This window comes from Pongo abelii, chromosome 18 (assembly GCF_028885655.2).
Source record: "Pongo abelii isolate AG06213 chromosome 18, NHGRI_mPonAbe1-v2.0_pri, whole genome shotgun sequence".
NCBI classification, from domain to species: domain Eukaryota; kingdom Metazoa; phylum Chordata; class Mammalia; order Primates; family Hominidae; genus Pongo; species Pongo abelii.
In genome coordinates this window covers 19,082,116-19,101,947 of record NC_072003.2, presented here as the reverse complement: position 1 = coordinate 19,101,947, position 19,832 = coordinate 19,082,116, and the positions used below count along the sequence as shown (strand labels likewise).

General features: G+C 48.2%; 1 protein-coding gene across 3 annotated transcripts in view; it reads right to left on the bottom strand.

Moving 5' to 3' along the window:
- The window catches only part of XYLT1 (xylosyltransferase 1), a 480,356-nt gene that overhangs the window by 355,628 nt on the left and 104,896 nt on the right, over positions 1-19,832 (bottom strand). For 2 of the 3 annotated variants that reach the window (XM_024241464.3, XM_024241465.3), the window contains exon 1: positions 11,856-12,252. The exons of the other annotated variant lie outside the window; for it this stretch is intronic. In XM_024241464.3, coding sequence (XP_024097232.1) covers positions 11,856-12,221 — 366 coding nt within the window. In that variant the 5' untranslated portion in view covers positions 12,222-12,252. Of the gene's footprint in view, positions 1-11,855; positions 12,253-19,832 lie in introns of those variants that run through there. 3 annotated transcript variants of the gene reach the window in all.

Here is a 19,832-nt window from a genome sequence, read left to right as displayed (position 1 = left end):
TGTTTACCAGAGGAGCAAAGACTCTTCAAACTGGTTAAGTTGACATTGACCAAACCTTGGCCATCTCAGCATTTCCTTGATCATCATTAACCAACCAAGCTGCAAGCAGGATTTGAAATCCAGTTAGAGTTTGCTTATGTGTTTTCATTTTGTTAACCCACGTCTTCTTAAATGCCACTTTACCTGCATATTAAACAAGAAGAGTGTTGAAGCTGCCATTTTGATTGGCTGGTTATATTTCTGTATTTTCCATAATATACATTTAAAGAAATATACAGCGATTAATAATTTCTTTAAATATTCACCCAAGAAGAAGAGAGTGCATCTGGGATGTTGTCGGTGCTATGATTCCTGGTCTAGGATACTCGGATGTGTTCAGTTTGTGAGAATTCATCAAGTTGTACATTTAGAGTAATGTTTACATCATATGGTTTTGTTGGGAAAAAAGCAACTAAAAGAACGCAGGCAATATTTAAGAAATGAGCCAGACATGGTGGCTCACGCCTGTAATCCCAGCACTTTGGGAGGCTGAGGTGGGAGGATCACTTGATCCCAGGAGTTCCAGACCAGCCTGGGCAACATAGCAAAACCCCACCTCTTCAAAAAATACAAAAATTAGCCGGGCATGGTGGCACGCACCTGTAGTCCCACCTACTCAGGGGGCTAAGGTGGGAGGACTGCTTGAACCTGCGAGGTCAAGGTTGCAGTGAGCTGAGATCACTGCGTTCTAGCCAGGGTGACATAAGGAGTCCCTGTCTCAATAAATTAGCAAATAAATTTAAGAAGTTAATAAATGTTGTACAGATATGAATAGTAACTTTTTATAAAGAGTTTTTACAGAATATCTGCCCCTGTAGCACCTCCAACCACTGGTGCATCACGATTGGCGTCTATATCATATTTTGGATTCCTGAGGCTCGTTTAGGACTACTAAGGTAAAAGGCAGGATCCAAAATAAATCCTTACCCCCAAATAAGTAAAATAAATCCACCCATCCAAAACAAATGCTTATCCACAGCTCTTTCTTTTCGTTCAGCTCCCTAATGGTTTCCTTCACTGCGCTTGTAACAATCTGATTTTTTGCAATGTTCCTGTTTGTTTTTATTGGGAGGTCATCCTGCCCCCAAACCATAAAGAGCAGGAGGGCAGGGTCACATCTGTCTTTCCCTGCGCTGTGCATGAAGCCTGGCACACAGCAGACCCCAACCAATATCTGATGAATGAATGGATGAGTAGGTGGGAAATTTCCAGTGGATCTCACTCATTCATTCTCTCCCTGTCCCCCATGGGTTACAAGACGCTGTGAGGAAGGAACGCAGACAACCCCGTCTGAACACTCCCACACTGTGCTACTTGAAGACATGAGCCCCATCTTCCATTCACATGGGGCTTTCTGAGCTTCAAAGCACTTTCTCATCTGTTTATCAAATTTAATCCTCACAACCCGGGGAGGGAGGCAGGCTTATTAGCATCATCTGATGAAGTGCCAAAAAGACACAGAGATGAAAGTCACGGTCTGTCCCTGACAGCATTGGGACCAAGCCAAGGTGCTCAGGAATGTTCTACTTTTCCACCTCCCCCTTGTCTCTAAAGACTCCCAACTTCCCAATGCGTGTTACTGGGGGACAAGGTCACGGGAAACCCAGAGTGAGGGGCAGATGACTCAAAGGAGGCTGTCACTCACACTCCCTGCAGAGGGGAAACAGGTTTATCAAATTGCGGAACGCATGATTCTATTTCTGTCAGGGACATTTGCCTTCAGGATGGCCTCGTGCTTATAAGAATTTGCATATTCTGGGTCTCCACCACCAGCTAGGCGGGGACGGAGACCCCATCATGCCAGGGCAAGGCACAGGCAGTCAGAGGCAAATAAGTGCAGTGAATAAGCCACACGGGAATAGGGTAACCACAGATGCTCATTTTTATGTCTTCATAGTGAACATGGAGGTCTTCTAAATGGGCTGCAAACTCAACAGCCAAGAGGGGCCAGCCAGGTGGCACAGGTGACAGGAGAGATCTTAGGGGGACTCTTGGGGACCCAGTGGGTCTGCAGTGTCACCATTCCTCAGCTTGGCTGTTTAACACCAAGCAAGCACCGTGGACCCTGTATTGCCGGATCTTATGACTTTTAAAAGAATTCCAAAAATCTACACTGTCTCACGGCATACCCTAATCTTTAAATTCCAGGGCCTATTTATTCTAACACACCATGTGGACAAAATCAAACCCACGCACGGGCCGTGGATTTGAAAGTCCTCCTGGCTCTAGCAAACATCTCCTATGACGTGGCTGCATCAGGGGGCAGAGCAGAGCACTGACCATGACCCAGAGCTGTGCCTCACCATCAAGCCCTGCCAAGTAGGTGCCATCATGGCCCCTGTGCTTCAGAAGAGGAGACTGAGCTCCAGAGAGGCAAAGTGCCATACCACCGATGATGTCAGACCACTGTCTTCTTCCTCAACATCACATGACCTGCCTCGCAGGCCCCACAGCATCTGCCCATCTGCTCCCCTGGATCATTTCCAGGGTTGTTTCTTCAGCTACAAGAAGAAGAGCTTGGGCCCCATGAGCGGAGCAGCCCAGGCCTCATGGACAGTTCTGGGATGGCAGAAACCTCAGGGCTCCCAGGGCTCTGAATCATACTACTTACTCCTTGCCCTGACCTTCCCAGAGGACACCTCCCTTGTGTGTTCAAGAGGTCACCATGGGAAAGGGTATAGGCAATGAACCAGGCTAGGATGTGAGAGTGATCTCCCTAGAGATCGGCCACTTAACAGCACAGGCTCTAACTCTTGCCTGCTAGACTGGTCCTCCTGGAGGACAGGAGGCACATTTGTCCTGTTCACCAAGGTAGTTCCAGTGCTGGACACAGGGACTGGTACCTTCTAACTGCAGGAGTGGAGGATGGGTGGATAGGTGGATGAATGGATGGATGGGTAAATGGATGGACAGATGGATGGATGAATGGATGGAGGATGGATGAATGGACTGATGGACGGATGGATGGATGGATGGTCAGACAGATAAATAGATGAATGGACTGATGGATGGATGGATGGATGGATGGAAGGAAGGATGGATGGATGGATGGACAAATGCATGCATAAATGGATGGAGGGAAGGGGAAAATGAGGGGCTAGAGTCAACAGACTTACTGACTCTGAATTGGGTAGACTAACTAAGAACACAGCCTTTGGAGACACCACCCAACTTCAATTCCTAGTTTGGACACTTCACATCTGCTTAATTTTCATCCAACTTATTGCCTTAGTTTTTATTATTTCAATCAGTAAAACAGAGATGAAAATAATAGCTCTTAACTTGCCAGATGTTACAAGAATTCAATAAAAGAATGTCTCTTTAGTCCTTCCACAGTGTTTGGTGCATTCAATAAATGCGCCTCATCATCACCACAGTTGCAATGTTTGTGCCTCCTGGGTAGGGAACATTTGCATCAACCTCTCTGCCCCACAAACTCATCTTAAACTGAAACCACATGCCTTGTGGCCAAAACTTATGGCAAAGTGTGCCCTGGGAGGAGAAACAAATTCCTCTTACCACATTACCTCATTAGCATCCACTGACACATTAGCCTGGATTAGATGTCCAGATAAGCAGTAGTCACCTGGCTGGGACAAACCAGGCCTGGGACACGACAAATCCATTCATTGCCCCTAGGTGGCCCTGAAAGATGAGACACCCTCGTCCACACACACAAAGCTTGAGAATGGGTCCCACCCCTTCCTCATCTGGCAGGGTGTCTGGGTTCGCAGTTCCTGACACTAATAATGCCAGTGTCCAGGTTCAGGGCTAAGGTGACACCCCACCCCACACACATCTTCTTTGTGATGCCTCTGGCTTCCAATCGGGGAGGGGGCAACCGAACCCAGAGAGCACATGGGCACCATCTGATGAGCATCTGCGGGCAAACGGATCGTTTCTGTTGCAGGCGGAAGGAAGTGTCCACAAGATGATCCGCACTGCATGTTTATTGAGATAACTCTCCAGTGTGCTGCAGACCCCGGCTCTCAGGTACAAGTGGTGGGCTCCCCAGTGGGCCAACCACAGAGCAGTCTGAAGGAATGGGGCAACAGGAAGTCTGTTGTGGTTGAAAGAAAGGCCATTTTCCCTGGCCAAAGAACCCTGAACAATATCCTCTTGCCCCCTCCTCCCCTTTTCCCTTGGTTAGAGAGAGCTGAATTCAAGACTCCTCTCTAGCCAATTTCAAGTTCAATTCTTGACTGTTGAAAATAGTACACAGCTCGAAGGATTAAATGAGTTCACGCACAAAAAGTGTTTAAAACAGTGCCTGGCAAACAGAATAGAGAACCTAGAAATAAACCGACACTTTCATATCAACTCATTTTTGACAAAGGCATCAAGAACAGATGCTGGGGAAAGGAAAGTCTTCAATAAATAGTGCTGGAAAAACGGGATAACAATTACCTATGGATTAACTTAAGAATGAAACTAGGTCCCATTACTCACCATATACAAAAACCAAATCAAAATAGATTAAACACTTAAATCTAAGACCCGAGACTATGAGACGACCAGATTAAAAAACATTGGGGAAACACTTCAGGACCTTGAGCAAGAATTTTTTTGGGTAAGACCTCAAAAGCACAGGCAACAAAAGCAAAAATAGACAAATGGGATCACATCAAGCTACAAAGCTTCTGCACGGCAAACAATCAACAAATTAAACAATCTACAGAATGGAAGAAAATATTTGCAAACTAACCATCTGACAAGGGATTAATAACCAAAATATATAAAGAATTCAAACAACTCAACAGCAAAAAAACATGTAGTCCAATTTTTTAAACGGGCAAAAGAGCCGAATAGATATTTCTCAAAAGAAGACATAAAAATGGCCAATGGATATATAAAAAAATGCACAGCGTCACTAATCACCAGGGAACTGTGAATCAAAAGCACAATGAGATATCATCTCACCCCACCTGAAAGGGCTTTTATCAAGAAGATAAAAAATAACAGACACTGGTGAGGATGTGAGAAAACAGAACCCTCATACACCATTGGTGGGAATGTAAATTAGTACAGCCACTATGGAGAAGAGTATGAAGGTTCTTCACAATCTAAAAACAGAACTACCATATGATCTGGCAATCCCACTACTGTGTCTACACAGGAAAGGAATTAATTATCCAAAGGAAAGAAAATCAATAAATCGAAGAGCTATCTGCACTCCCATGCTTACTGCAACATTCTTCATAATAGCCAAGATATGAAATCAAGTTAAGTGCCCATCAATGAATGAATGGATAAAGAAAATGTGGTATACACATACAGTGAATATTAGTCAGCTGTTAAAAAGTGAAATCCTGTCATTTGCAGCAACATGAATAAACCGGAGGCCATCATATTAACTGAAATAAGCCAGGCACTTAGAGACAAATATTACGTGTTCTCACTCCTATGTAGGAGCTAAAAAAGTAGATGACAAGAAGATAGAGAGTAGATAGGTGATTAGGGGAGTGGGGAGGAAGATGTTGATTGGAAGGATAAAAATCCAGTTAGATAGAATGAATAAGCTCTAGTGTTTGGTAGTCCAGTAGGGTGATTATTGTTAACAATAATCTATTGTATATTTCAAAATAGCTAGAAGAGCCAGGCACAGTGGCTCACATCTATAATCCCAGCACTTTGGGAGGCCGAGGCAGGAGGATCACCTGAGGCCAGGAATTTAAGACCAGCCTGGCCAACATGGCAAAATCTCATCTCTACTAAAAATACAAACAGAATTAGCCAGGTGTGGTGGCAGGTGCCTGTAATCCCAGCTAATCAGGAGGCTGAGGCAGGAGAATTGCTTGAACCTGGGAGGCAGAGGTAGCAGTGAGTCAAGATTGCACCACTGCACTCCAGGCTGGGCAACAGAGCAAAACTGTCTCAAAAAAAAAAAAAAAAAGCTAGAAGAGAAGAATTTCAGTGTCTCTGACAAAAAAGTAAAGATAAATGTTGGAGGTAATGAATATCCCAATTACTTTGAGTTAATCATTACACATTATATGAACCTATCAAAATATCACATGTACCCCAAAATATGTAAAACTATTATGTATCCATTTTTAAAACCACCTAACACATCATAACGGCTATGCAGCCATTATTATTATTATTTTTATCATCATTATTACTACCCTTGTATTTGCATCATGAGTTAGGGGTCTGATTCAATGTAAATTGCATGTCTGCTTCTTTTCTAGGGTTGGTAACTTTTTAGGAATCTACAACAAGAAGTGAGAAAAGTAGAATAAAGATTTTTGGGTCTGGGCAAAGTGGCTCAGGCCTGTAATCCCAGCACTTTGGGAGGCTGAGGCGGGCGGATCACGAGGCCAGGAGTTCGAGAGCAGCCTGGCCAACATGGTGAAACCCTGTCTGTACTAAAATACAAAAATTAGCCAGGCGTGGTGGTGCACGCCTGTAATCCCAGCTACTCAGGAGGCTGAGGCACAAGAATTGCTTGAACCCAGGAGGCGGAGGTTGCAGTGAGCCGAGATCACGCCACTGCACTCCAGCCTGGATGACAGAGCAAGACGCTGTATCGGAAAAAAAAAAAAAAAAAAAAAAAAAAGATTTTTGGGAATGGCATGGTTGCATTTAGGGTTTTTCAACAAACCATGCAAAAGAAATGCAACTCAGAAAGGCGGCATCTTTGGAAAGGGACAGGCCTGGGTTTGGATCTCAATTCTGCTACTCCCCAGCTCTGTGAACTTCATGAGCAAGCAGCTTCACTTCTTTGAGCTTCAGTTTCCTCCTGGGGACAGCAAAAGTCTTATCCCACAAAGTTGGGAGCAATCAGTAAGACAGTAAGGTAATATTTACAAATCCCTCCATTATTCCTGCCACGTAACAAGCCATCATAAGACCAGCGATTTCTAGCCGGGTGTCCTTAGTTTCAACTTTTTATCAGTTGTGTAATACCGTCTTCCTTCCTGGAAATTTTTTGTGTTTTTTTTGGGGGGGGGTGAGCATTTAATAACCTAATGTACGCAAAATACCTAAATGATGCCTGGCATACAGCAGGCACTCAATAAATGTCAGTACTCCTTCCTCTACCAAATTCCATCCCGCTCACACAGAAACAGCTATATTCATTCTACTGCCTTGGATTTACTCGCACCCTATGCTGTGCAGGAAAATGAATAACTGCAAGAAATTCTTTATTTTCAAACATACCACCAATTTCCTTTTAAGAACAGCTCACTTTTGAGCACTGATTAAGGAACAGGCCCACATGAGTTCACATATATTGCTACATTTCATCCTCATACAGCCCTATGAGGTAGCTCAGATTCACAGAAGACCGAAATTACAGTGACTTGCCCAAGATTGGGGCATGAGAAAGGGCCGAGCCAGAAGGTGAACCCAGGTATGTCAGGCCTGAGGGTACTCAACAGAGGCCTCTTTCATTGGTGCTGGGGCCTCACACATACTTCTTGGGATGTTTTCTCCTGTTCCGACACCCCTTCCTTGGAATGCAGGTTTTGTTAAGATCGAGTTTGTTTTTTAGTTATTTTTTATTTTCCCCAAGGCATTTTCTCATTGTTTCTGGTAGATGGGGATCTGGGTCCGTAGAAATGGGGAAATGCAAAGGAAAAGCAAAGAGAGAGATCATAAGTGGCAGCTCTTAAGGTGGCGCTGGTCAAAAGATAAGACTCTCAACCTCACCTGTGCAGTCCAACAGGTGTGCGTGTTAAGTTCTTCTGCACTGAAACACTCATACACATGGATTTATGACCTTATGGATCATAAACAGCTCTGGAGCGGGGTGTGGGGGGCAGACTCTTATTTCAGAGATATCCCTAAGGATATCTTTGCTTTCTGAGGATACACACACACATACACAATGACGCGATGATGTCAAATCTCTGCTTTAACTCAAGCCACCAAATTTCCTCTTCTATTAAAACCATGAATCGAAATCGAACAGTCACCAGTAAATAAGAACTTACGTCATGGCTGGCTTCCTAGGTGAAAAATAGCAAGCCTTTGACCACCCAACCTTCTGGAAGATTTTTAAAAAATGAATTGATAAACTGAAGAGAATGTCTAAAGTGTGAAAAGACCGGAAGGAAAGTGAATATACAGATATGTTAGAATTTATATTACAAACGTATCTATACCTATGTATATTATTTCTACTTTTATTTATCTATTTTAACATTTTCCAGTATATGATTTAAACAGATGGCAACATTTGCAGTAAGATAAATATTATTCAATGATGCATATTTCTGTATACAAAGTGTAATGCGTCGCTCAAACAAAATAAAACTCCATTGAAAGTGTGAAAAAAAAAACGAACCATCAATAAAATACCCTGTTTCCTGTGGTCTCAGAACATCTGGATAGGAAGAAAAGCTACGCCTCCAAGGCTGTTAGAAGCAAAGGTGATCTAAAGCCAGTGAACTGATCTTTCAAAGTCACTGCTGATGTCTAAAAGAGTCCTGAGTTATCTGAGTAATGTGAAGCATGAGGAATTTCTGCCGAAAAATCAACATTTCAAAGGGGTCGGATAATACAGAAACCCCATTCTACTTTGTGTGCTTATGTAGGTCGGCAGGCGGGGGGGTGGGAAGGGTAATAAAAAATTAGATTTCTTAAATGAAACTTACTGAGTAACAGTTTATCTAAGAACATGAGCAATAAATGTGGGGACTTCAAGAAGAGAGTCACTAAGGGAAAGAAAATAAACATTCATTATATTAACACACACAGCTCTCTTTCATTTTCTCCAAAATCTATTCAGAACCTGTAGGCTGATCCTTGTGACAGCTCTCCCAATATTTTTCCTCCCTTTATAAGGCAGTCCATCTGTTTCTTAAATTCTGAGATGACAGTAAAATCCACAGCTTACTGGAGACCCAGTGAAGGAATCAGTGTCAGCCACAAAACAGCTGCAATCCACCCAATAATTCTAATATTTAAGAGCTTTGAAAGAGGCTGAGAGGAAAAGGAGAGCTTGCAAATCTTTTATGGACATGCCCTCTGACTCTGTCTACTTGAGAAACGGGGTGTTTCCTCTTGGCTTCTTAAGTGCACCAAAAATACAATCAGGGCCTTCCACCGAAGCGCAGCTCCCCAAACATAAAAAGGACAAATGCTCTGAGGCTGTGGGTATCAGGAAGGAGGAAGATCTGGCTTAAGAAATGCCCTATACACAATGCCTGCCTGACACTCTGCAACACACCCACCAGCAACCCAGGACACAGGTTCCCTCTACGTGCAAGAGCCAAGGCTGTCCACCCACCCCATCCCCGCCTGCAACAGAGCACTGAGCTAAAGCATCTTCTTCTAAGCATGTGTCTAACCAGCTCTCTACAAGAGCCATCTGGAAAATCATGGGGATTTGTTTCTTTAAATGTCCCACTCCTGAATCTCCCTCCAAAGCATCATCCTGGCAGCCTCGGCAGGGTTTGGAAACAAACTGCACTTTTCAAGGGCCTCTATTGCTTGAGAAAAGGTCTGGTCCTCTCCTTGCCTGCAACCCAAGCTCCAGCTATAACAGACTTTGGGAACAGCCTGCCCCCTTCTGGTCTCCTGGAGCTCCATGGAAGGGCAGGAACTGGGTGGGCACAGTCAGAGTAGGACAGACCCCGGGCTCCAGCCAGCCTGTCTTACCGTGATTTCAGGATTTAGCAGGCCATGGAGTAGGTGTGGGGGGAGAGAAAAGAAAGGAGAGAGACAAGCAAATGAAATAAAATACAAAGCCCCGAGCGACAACAGTCAAGAGCATGGTAGACAGCTACTAAGAAGAGAAGAGAACCAAAAGAAAAAAAAAAATACATAAATGTCCATCTTGGAAGGTAAAGAAATTGAGACATTAGGACATGCAGGTTTGGGGAGAGTAACTGAACTTGCAGTTGGAAGCAGAGTTTCAGAAAAGCAAAGCAACTCCGCTGCTGGAACTGCAATTCCAAAAGGGAAAATAGTGTGTTCCCACCTACCTCCCCAACCGCAGACCTCTCAGAGGCTGAGCTGGGTATGAGAGAGTAAAACACTGAGCCGAGCACACAGAGAGGGGTTGGGGGTGGATGCTCACAATGCCGGGGACCTATGAAAAAATCAGCCAGCCCTGCCTCCTTCCTTCTCTTCATTTGTTTCAACAGGTGCTATGTGCATCCTAAAGGTACCTCCTGAACCCACTATGAACCCCCAGATGCAAAGGATACAGTAAGCCCCAGGCTTCCCCCACCACGTCTCCCCTACACGTTCCTACACTGGACCAGCAGGACACGACCCACAACCCTCCCACCCCACCTCCCGGGCTCTGGATGGATGCACAAAGAACTTCTAATTGCATTTCTGCGGGAACCCATCGCTATCAACTCCAGGAGTTCAAAGGCAGCGTTTCAGAGTACCCCTCTCTGTAAAGAAGAGATCGCAGGACACTAGAATGCTCTGGTTCTCCATCAGGCAGCTCACGCCACTATTCTCCCCGCAAATGAGGGAAAGACTTCTCCCTGCTACCCACACAGCAACGTGAAATGCCATCACATCACGTCTTGGGACTGGCTCAGCTCTCAGGCATGAAGAGCTGCACTCCGGCAGAAAGGGTCGCACAGACTCCGAAGAAGTTTAGCAGCTCAGAAAGCATCACGCTGTGTACCAAGGCAGTCTTCAGTGAGGACTTCCAAAGTGACAAATGATAGAGATATGCATTCAGTCTTCAGGATCCTGAAACCATCCCCCTGGTGTCTAATATCCTTTAGCGGCTAGGCAAATCCTTGCAGACAAGCAGTGTGATGAAGAAACAGACACACAACACACTGGCTATTCCCTAAGGCAGACCTCACGCCCCTGGGGAACTGAGACCTTGGCTCTGAACTGGGGACTCCGGCCTCCTGCCCCATGTGCTCCTGCTCCTAGCTCAGTAGGCTGGGCAAGGCAGCCCAGAGAAGGTGGGAAAGGTATCCCTGGAGAAGTTACGGACAGGGTAGGAAGACAAGTCAGTTCCCCACCCAGCCACCCGGATGGCCCCAGATCTGCGGAAGAAACAGTTTCAGAGCCCTGACTGTTCACACCCACGAAGGGCAAAGTAATCCCATAGGAGTGGAAGCCCTGACGGTGTGGTCGGACACACAGCTGGCGACCCGAACCGGCCGCAACAAGACAGAGAGACAGAGACAACCAGCTAGGAGAAGGAGCCATGCCCTGAAACTGGAGATGGGGAGGAGATAAAGTCACAGAGGGCACGGGAGATGGCAAGGTTAGAGACAGAGAAGGTGAAGACGGAAGGCTCAAACATCCAGAGAAGAGAAACAGAAGACCCAAAGTAAGACCAGACACCCCGGACTGAGTATTGATTCAGAGGCATGGTCGGGGACTTGGGACGCCCAGCTCAGCCCTAATCGCAGGCCAGGACGCACAGAGGGCTCATCTGTCTGCACCCAGCTCGGCAAAAACCAAAGAGATGCTGCAGCGACAACCGCCCAGGAGCAGCGGCTGAGGATCCGGCGCGATCCACTCACTCAGGCAGGGAGCCAGGCACCAAGACCTACACGCACGGAGCAAGTCAGCTGGGGTCCCCAGCAAGAGTGATGGGGAACAGGAGCCCAGCCAGGCTCCGGTAACCCCCAAAGCGCCCCCACTGGAGATAACTTCCCCCAGACCCCAAGGGGTCCGTGTTCAGACTCTGAAAGGGGCAGCCCACGACCCCTGAGCCTTGGCAGGGACCCCACCCGGCTTCCCGGGGCAAGAGGCGATGTGGAGTCGGTAGGCTTGCAGAGTCCCAGTCTGATGACCGAGTTCAAGGGCTAGGGGCGCGTGGGGTCGGGCTGCCTTCCTCCCTCCCTCGCCGCGGGGCGCGAGCCGAAAGGGCATCTTACCAGAGCCCGGGCGAGCAGTGCCCCCCGGCTGGCGGGCTGCTGTGCCCGCGGTTCTCCGGGGCCGCCTCCCCGCGCCCGCGCCGGGGGCCCCCGTCCTCCTCCTCCGCCGCCGCCGCCGCCTCCTCCTCCTCCTCGGGCTGCAGCCGGCTCGGCGGGCAGGTCCCGGCGCTCCCGGCGCGGGGCCGGGGCCGGGGGCGGCTGCTCCCCGCCGCCGACCGCTGCGCCCCCGCGGCGCTCCCCGGCCCCGGAGTCGAGGCTGCTGAAATTCCACACGACCAGCGTCTGCAGCAGCAGCACCGTGAGCGCCGCGAGCAGCGCCGAGTGCGAGCGCCGGGCCAGCCTCCGGGCGCACGGCGCCGCCACCATCTTCGGAGCGCGGCGGGTGAGCGGGGCGCGGGGACCCCGGCGCGCTCCGGGCCGCCCCCGCGCTCCCCGCGGCTCCCGCGGCCGCCGGCTGCCGCTCGGGCTCCCGCTCGGGCCGCCGCCGCCGCCGCCGCCTCGGCTCGCCGCTGCTCCTCCTCCTCCGCCGCCGCCGCTGCCGCCGCCGCCGCCGCCGCCTCCACCGCCGCGGCGCGGAGTTTTCAGACGGGCAGGGACCCGGACGTCACCAGGAGGAGGAGAAGGCGGGGAGGCGGGAGCGGGGAGGCTGCGGAGGGGGCCGCCGGGCGCGCGCTCGGGGATGGGGCGCGCAGGGAGGGGCGGGCGCCTGGCCCGCGCGGCGGCCCCTCCCTACACCCCTGTCCCCGCTGGAGGGGCGGGTGATGGGGAAGGGGCCGGGGGGACGCGGGCCGGGGCGGAGAGGGCGGGGCCTGGGGGCGGAGCCGAGGGAGGAAAAGGAGGAGGGAAAGGAAGGGGGTGAGGGCGATCAGAGAAGACAGACACCCCCCAGGACATAGTGGGAGTAGGATAGGGGGCGAGGGGGACAATTCCCAAGGCGGAAAAAGAGAGACGGGGGCAGCGAAACAGGGGAGCTTTGGTTGAGGGTTGGCCCGCTCAGAATCCAGGGGAGGTCAGGAAGAGAGGGGGTCCCGAGGTCCTGTTTTCCATGTGGGCCGCTGGAAGGAGGCAGTGCGTGGAGGAAGCTCCTAGCCCCGGAGTTCGCGGTCCAGGGATCTTCTGTCGGTACCAGACCGGTTGGCAGGTGGACACGTGAGAAACATTTCAGGAGTGTCAGAGCCACAGTCTGATCCCTTCATCCTGGGCTTGAAGGGGTGGGGAGGAGGCTTTGGGTGAGTTTCTGGAGTTAATCAGCACAAGCTCTGTGAGTGACTCCTGAATCACACACAATCCCCGGTGCCAACGATGTACTAAGTGTTCACTGAGTCACTTCTCTGGTCCCTGAGGACTCACAAGCCAAGAGACTCCAAACCCAGTTGGCAAGTGGTATAGCGGCAAAAGGGAGACCCGTGGAGTTACTCAACCTTCGCAGGATGCAAGCCCCAAAGACTGGCCCCGGAGCCTCCCAGCATGTCCTTTTCCCCTTCCATCCTGAAGTCCGCCTTCCTGTGTGCACAGGGCCCAGGTCCTGGGGAAACAGGTCTTGCTTTTGAAAGTGGAGTTCTTTCCCATCCTGACGGGTCTGTCCCGGTGACCTTGAGCCAGGAGGAGGAGGACTCCTCCCTGGGCCCAAGCTTTCTCCTCTGTCGTTTAGGCAGAATGATCCCAATGGACTCAAATTTCATCCCGAGCCTTCTCTGACTCAGTCTTTCCGGTTTTTCCCTCCCTTGTCCTCTTGCCCAGGGCTTTATACACAGCAGCGCAGAACAGTGAGCATATGGGATGGAGCTAGTGTCCCATACAGGACCTAGCACTCTGGGAATACAACAGCAGATCAAATCCTCAGTTTGTGAATTGAGGACTTGGCGTGAATGCTTTGCATCTTGTCTGCTGTGCTTTTTCACCTCATCCTAATTTACAAAGGGAAAAAAGTGGAGCGTAATGAAGGCTCATCAGACAATGAGGCAGGGAGTGGGAAGAGATTGTTTCATCCACTCCAGAAGCATCCGTGAATACAAAGCTTGTGTCAGACACTGGGCCGGGTGCACGCATCCAAAGGTGAATGAGGTTTAATCTCATCTTCAGCAAGCCTGAGGTCTAGAGAAGCCTGATGTGGATGTTAATCATTAAAATATAGTGAGATAGGCCTGGGCGCAGTGGCTCACGCCTGTAATCACAGCACTTTGGGAGGCCAAGACAAGAGGATCACCTGAGGTCAGAAGTTCAAGATCAGCCTTGCCAACATGGCAAAACCCCGTCTCTACTAAAAATACAAAAATTAGCTGGGCGTGGTGGCACACACCCCTGATCCCGGCTACTCGGGAGGCTGAGGCAGGAGAATCGTTTGAAACCGGGAGGCAGAGGCTGCAGTGAGCCGAGATCACACCACTGCACTCCAGCCTGAGTGATAGAGCAAGACTCCATCTAAGAAACATATATATATATAGTGAGATAAGCATTGCTGTAAAGATGTGCAAAAATGCTAAGGGTTCATGAGGGCAGGACGGGAGTAAGCGCCAAGAAAATGCTTTCTGAACCCATGTAATTAGCCAACCCACTTGCCTGAACAAGGGAAGTATAAAATGTCTGCTAGTGGGGGTTCTAAACTCCAAACCAGTCAACCTTAGTTGTATCTAAAGCTTAGCCAGGCATGTAGCCAGGCACAGAGGTCTTCCCTTTGGGCCCAGCACCCGTAACCAGGAGTAAAAGACCAGAGGCAAGTTTCTAGGGCCACCAGTCATCTGTTTATCAGTTGGGGATATTTTGTTTACAAGCAATAACATCTATTACTAACAGTAATAAGACTTAGTCTATCTTTTTTTTTTTGACACAGTCTCACTCCATCGCCCAGGCTGGAGTGCAGTGGTGTGATCTTGGCTCACTCCAACCTCTGCCTCTTGGGTTCAAGTGATTCTCATGCCTCAGCCTCCCGAGTAGCTGGGATTACAGGCACGTGCCACCAGGCCCAGCTAATTTTTGTGTTTTTAGTAGAGACGAGGTTTCACCATGTTGGCCAGGCCGATCTCAAACTCCTGACCTCAAGTGATCTGCCTGCCTCAGCCTCCCAAAGTGCTGGGATTACAGGCATCAGCCACTGTGCCCAGCCCTGTCTGTCTTAAAAATAGACTTTACTGGATCATGTAGCTGAACATTGCAGAGGAAAGGCCTCAGGTGAGGTTTGATCCAGCAACTCAGAACTATCACCTGGGATTCTTTTTCTTTCCATCTCTCCTCTCTGCTTTCCATGGAGTCTACCTTATTCCCTCTTGATGTCACACGATGCCTGGCCTCAGCTGCTGCGACCACTTTGTATCCTGTGTTCATTTCGAGCCCAGGGAAAGGAGGGTCAGTATTTCCCAGGATTTTCCTCAAAGGTTCAGAGATTTTTTTTCTGATTAGACCAGCCTTAAGTTCTGGGTCACTCCGAGACCAATCAATGTGGCCAGGGAGTTAGAAAATGCCGATCAACTTGGCCAAGATCCCATATTTCACCTCTGCCATTGGGGTGAAGCCAGCCTCCCTGTAATGACTTGGATGCCCTATAGAGATCAGGGTCTGATGGGAAAGAAGAAGCGGGTACAGGGAACAGATTCCATCATTTATTCCACGCAGCCTCCCCGAGGCTATATGACCTTGGCCAAGCCACCTCCCCTCCCAGGACTTAGATTTCTTTAGTGCCAAATGAGGGATTGGAGGAGACAGCCCCCAAGATTTCACATGTTGCCAGAACGCTCTCTTAGTGTCTCAGCAGAGCTTCTCAACCCAGCAGAGGCTGCTCTGGAGACTCTTGGCAACCCTGCCCTCTGGCTCATCTTTGCTTCAAGGTCTCTGGCCGCATTTTCTCCGTTAGCAGCAATGATGTTATCTGCTTCCTCCACATCGCACATTTAACCACAGTCCTTTGGGGCCCACCCTCTGGCTCTGCTCCCTCAGGGGCCATGGGCTTAAGGAGTGAGGTTAAGGATCTGGGCTCCAAGTCCCTGGAGAGAGAGAGTTGTTTGTTTATCTCAGACTCATAAAAAGCCACGCAAGAAAGAGGTTTAAGGTTCCAGGCGGGTTATGGATGCCATAAACAGCTTATGTGATGGTTTTAGGATGAAAAATCACCCAAGATCAGAGAATAGGAAGGCAAGCTTCTGGGGTCACTGGAGCTGTCTTCCTGCACCTCAAGAATCTTTGGGTAAGGAGGTGAGGCAAAGATGAGATCAGAACAGCAGGTGGCTTGGAGTGGGAGAAGGGCGTGAATTTTGACGAATCTGAAATGCACATATATCTCAGTACCAGGGAGCGCAGTTGGTTTGGGCAGTGCCAGAACCCCTGGGAGCAGGGGCCAGGCATCATGTCTTCCAAGCAAAAGCAGCCACTTTGCATTCGAAGGGACCCTGGCTTTGGTTTCCACTGTGGTGTAAAAGCGAGACAGGCAGAGCTTGATGTATAAAACAGAGCCGAAAGCACTGCCTGAGACTCCAGCGGCAGCCCTAGCAACAGCAGTGAGATTCCTTAGAATGTTTAAAGCTCATTCAGTCATTCAACAAAGATGTATTGGACCCTATTATGTGCCGGGCATCATGCTAGGCAAGCAAAATATAGGCGTGTAGAAGATTTCCTAAGGAACTCTGCTCTTAAAATATCGTTCCTAATCTTGCTTGACCAAGAGCCAGAGCTCTAAAGACGCCCCAGACTGATCTGCGGGATTCCCTCCCCACCTCCACCCCAAATCTTGTTTCATCGCCATTTTCCAGTGAAGGGGGAAGTAAATCAGTTAATCAATAGTTTTCAGCTCCTAGGTGTGCCCAGCACTGAGCTCGGGGCTGTAAGAGAAAGTGGGAGGCCAGGGGGACAGGGTTCTTCTCGCTCAAGGAGCTGTCAAAAGAGGTCAGGGAACAAGACAGGCGTGGGATGGGGTCAGAGGAGGGGGCAGCCACAGCCGAGTCACTGTGCAAAATGGTTAAGAGCCAGATTTCCCAGATTTACTCAGCTCTGCTACTTTTTGACTCGGATTTCTAAGTATCAGTTGTTTACCTCGAGGCCTCAGTTTTCTCGTCTGTAAAATGAGGCTGATAAAAGGGCCATTCTCATAAGTGTCTTATAAGGATTCAATGAGATAATCTGTAAGAAAGGCTTTTTCCTATAGTGACTGACACATAGTAAGTGCTCCATAAATGTTAGATGATATGTGTTTTATTTATTTTTCTTCATTTATTTGAGACAGGTTCTCACTCTGTTGACTAGACTGGAGTGCAGTGACACAATCATGGCTCACTGCAGCCTCAAACTCCCAGGCTCAAGCAATTGTTTGGCCTCAGCCTCTCAAGTAGCTGGGACTACAGGTGCACATCACTACACCCACTAAATTTTTATTATTAATTTTTATTTATTTATTTTTATTTATTAGTTTTTATTAATAACAGTAGGGCACTGCCAATTATGAGTGTCCAAAGGTATCCAGGGCTGCCTGGAGAAAGTAGCGCTAAAACCTCATCCTCGACTTTGATAGACGATTGCACATACCCCCAAGGGTTAGGACCAAGTCTCATTCATCTCTACTTTTTCTGGTGCTTTGCACAGTGCAGGGCACTGAATAAATTTTGGTGGTGGAATGAACACCGATCTATGGGGCAGGTAGGAATGAGCCTGGGATGCTGGTAGGTTGGAACCCCGTGCTTACAAGTTCAAGGAACCCAAGTTCAAACACCATCTTGGCAACTTGTTAGTTGTGTGATGTTAAGCAGGTTACTTAATGTCACCAAACCTCGATACTCTCAACTGTAAGTAGTGAAGAAAAATAATACGTATGTTTTAAGGCTGGGGGGCTGGAGGCAGGGAAATGGGGCAGTGTATATAGCAGAGTGTCATATAGTTTATACAAAATGATAGCACCGGCCAATCTTAGTGTTCAAGGAATATTAGCCTGGTTACATTGGCAGGGTGGTCTGTAAAGCAGTGTTCTCCCCTTGCCTCAATGCTCCTGCCTCAGGTGCCAGAGAGCTAGGGCTGGACATGCCTTCAGCATTTAAATAAACTTCAGCCTAAGAGTTAAATTTAGCCAAATAGATTCTTTTTTAAAATTTCAATCATGCATTTATTTCTTTTTGGTTTATTAGAGCCTGTTTTTACCCAGACTCTACAAATTGACCCTGACTTTGCTCTTGAAAAATTAAAAAATCCCCCCTACAGTTCATTTCTGCATCGAGACAGAAATCATGAACAGGTGGGTCACCTGTTTCTGAGTGTCAGTGAGTGGTACGCTGAACACCCTCCCAGCCCACTAGGAATCTCAGGGTCTCTCCAATAAGCATTTGCAAGCACAAGGTCAGAGGAGCCAGGACCTCGAACATCCCTGGAGCCCCACCCACAACATGAGAGGTCATAGACAGACAGGCATCACCTGTACCTCTTTCCCCAGTCCAAGAGAAAGAAACAGCCTCTGATCAGACCACAGGCGTAGGCAGGTTACAAACCCCGCCACGAGCCCAGCTGTGCTTCTGCTGAAATCTGCAGCCTTCCAGGCTAATCATCTACCCAATGCATCAGCAGAGGGAGCTCTAGGTAGTAAATAATGTTCCTCTGACTGCAGAGTTTCCTGTAAAAAAAATCTGGAGACAGCAAAGGAAAGCGAGGTCCTATGTGGAGAGGGCGCCTATCATGTGTGCAGAAGAAAATCACATCAATTTGCAAGAGTAGGGTGTTGGGGCAGGAGTGGGAGATGGGAAAGAGAGAAGAAAATCAGAAAGCCCCAATTGCTTAAAAGATGATCTGAATTTGTTTTGTCTCAGCACTTTGACCTTCTGAGGACTCACAGCCTCTGTGCTACCCTTGCAAGGCTCTGATGTTTGAAAAGGGGACACAGTCCAAGTCTCAGACTACACTGGCAGACATTTTTTTTCTTTAAATGTTGATTGTGGGCTGGGCGTGGTGGCTCATGCCTTGTAATTTCAGCAGTTTGGGAGGCCGAGGCAGGCGGATCGCTTGAGGCCAGGAGTTTGAGACCAGCCTGGCCAACATGACGAAACCCCGTCTCTACTAAAATGACAAAAATTAGCCGGGGATGATGGTGCATGCTTGTAGTCCCAGATACTTGGAAGGTGGTGGTTGCAATGAGCCAAGATTGTGCCACTGCACTCCAGCCTGGGTGACAAAGCAAGACTCCATCTTAAAGAAAAAAAAAGTTGATTATATGTGTTATAGGTGCCTAATCTAACCCCTGGGGCCATGGGCTTATTTATGATTGTGCCAATTACAAGGATGACAATGATGACGATGACAGCAATCAGAGTGAACATTTATTGAGCACTTACTAGGTGCCAAGCCGTATATTGAGGAATTCAACCAATCACATTCACCAAATGTTTGTTGAGAATTGATTCAATAGTTAGGACAGTGTTCATGCCAGGGATTCATGGGAATTCATCCACGGATAAGACACAGAAAGTCCCTCCTGTCATCAAGCTTGCATTCTAAGGAGGCAGACAGGTCAAGACAAACAAATATATAAACAAGTAATATCAGAGAGTGAAAAGTGCTATGAAAAAAATTAAAAGAGGCTGAGCATGGTGGCTCACGCCTGTAATTCCAGCACTTTGGGAGGCTGAGGCAAGGCGGGAGGATTGCTTGAGTCCAGGACTTTGAGACCAGCTTGGGCAACATAGCCAGACCTCTTTTCTACAAAGAAAAATAATTTAAAAATTAGGTGTGGTAGTGCTCACCTGTAGTCCTAGCTACTTGATTCTTTGAGCCCAGAAGTTCAAGGCTACAGTGAGCTAGATTACACCACTGCACTCCAGCCTGGGTGTCAGATAAAGACCCTGTCTCTAAAAGAAAAAAAAAAAAAAGAAAGAAAAAGAAAAGGAAGCTGACTTGCTAGAGTGACTAAAATAGGACAAGGGGAAACAGGCTGGTCAGGGCAGACCTTACCCAGACAATGACACTGGAGTGTTCATAACCTTCTCAAGAAATACGATTGTTTAATAACTCTTATTC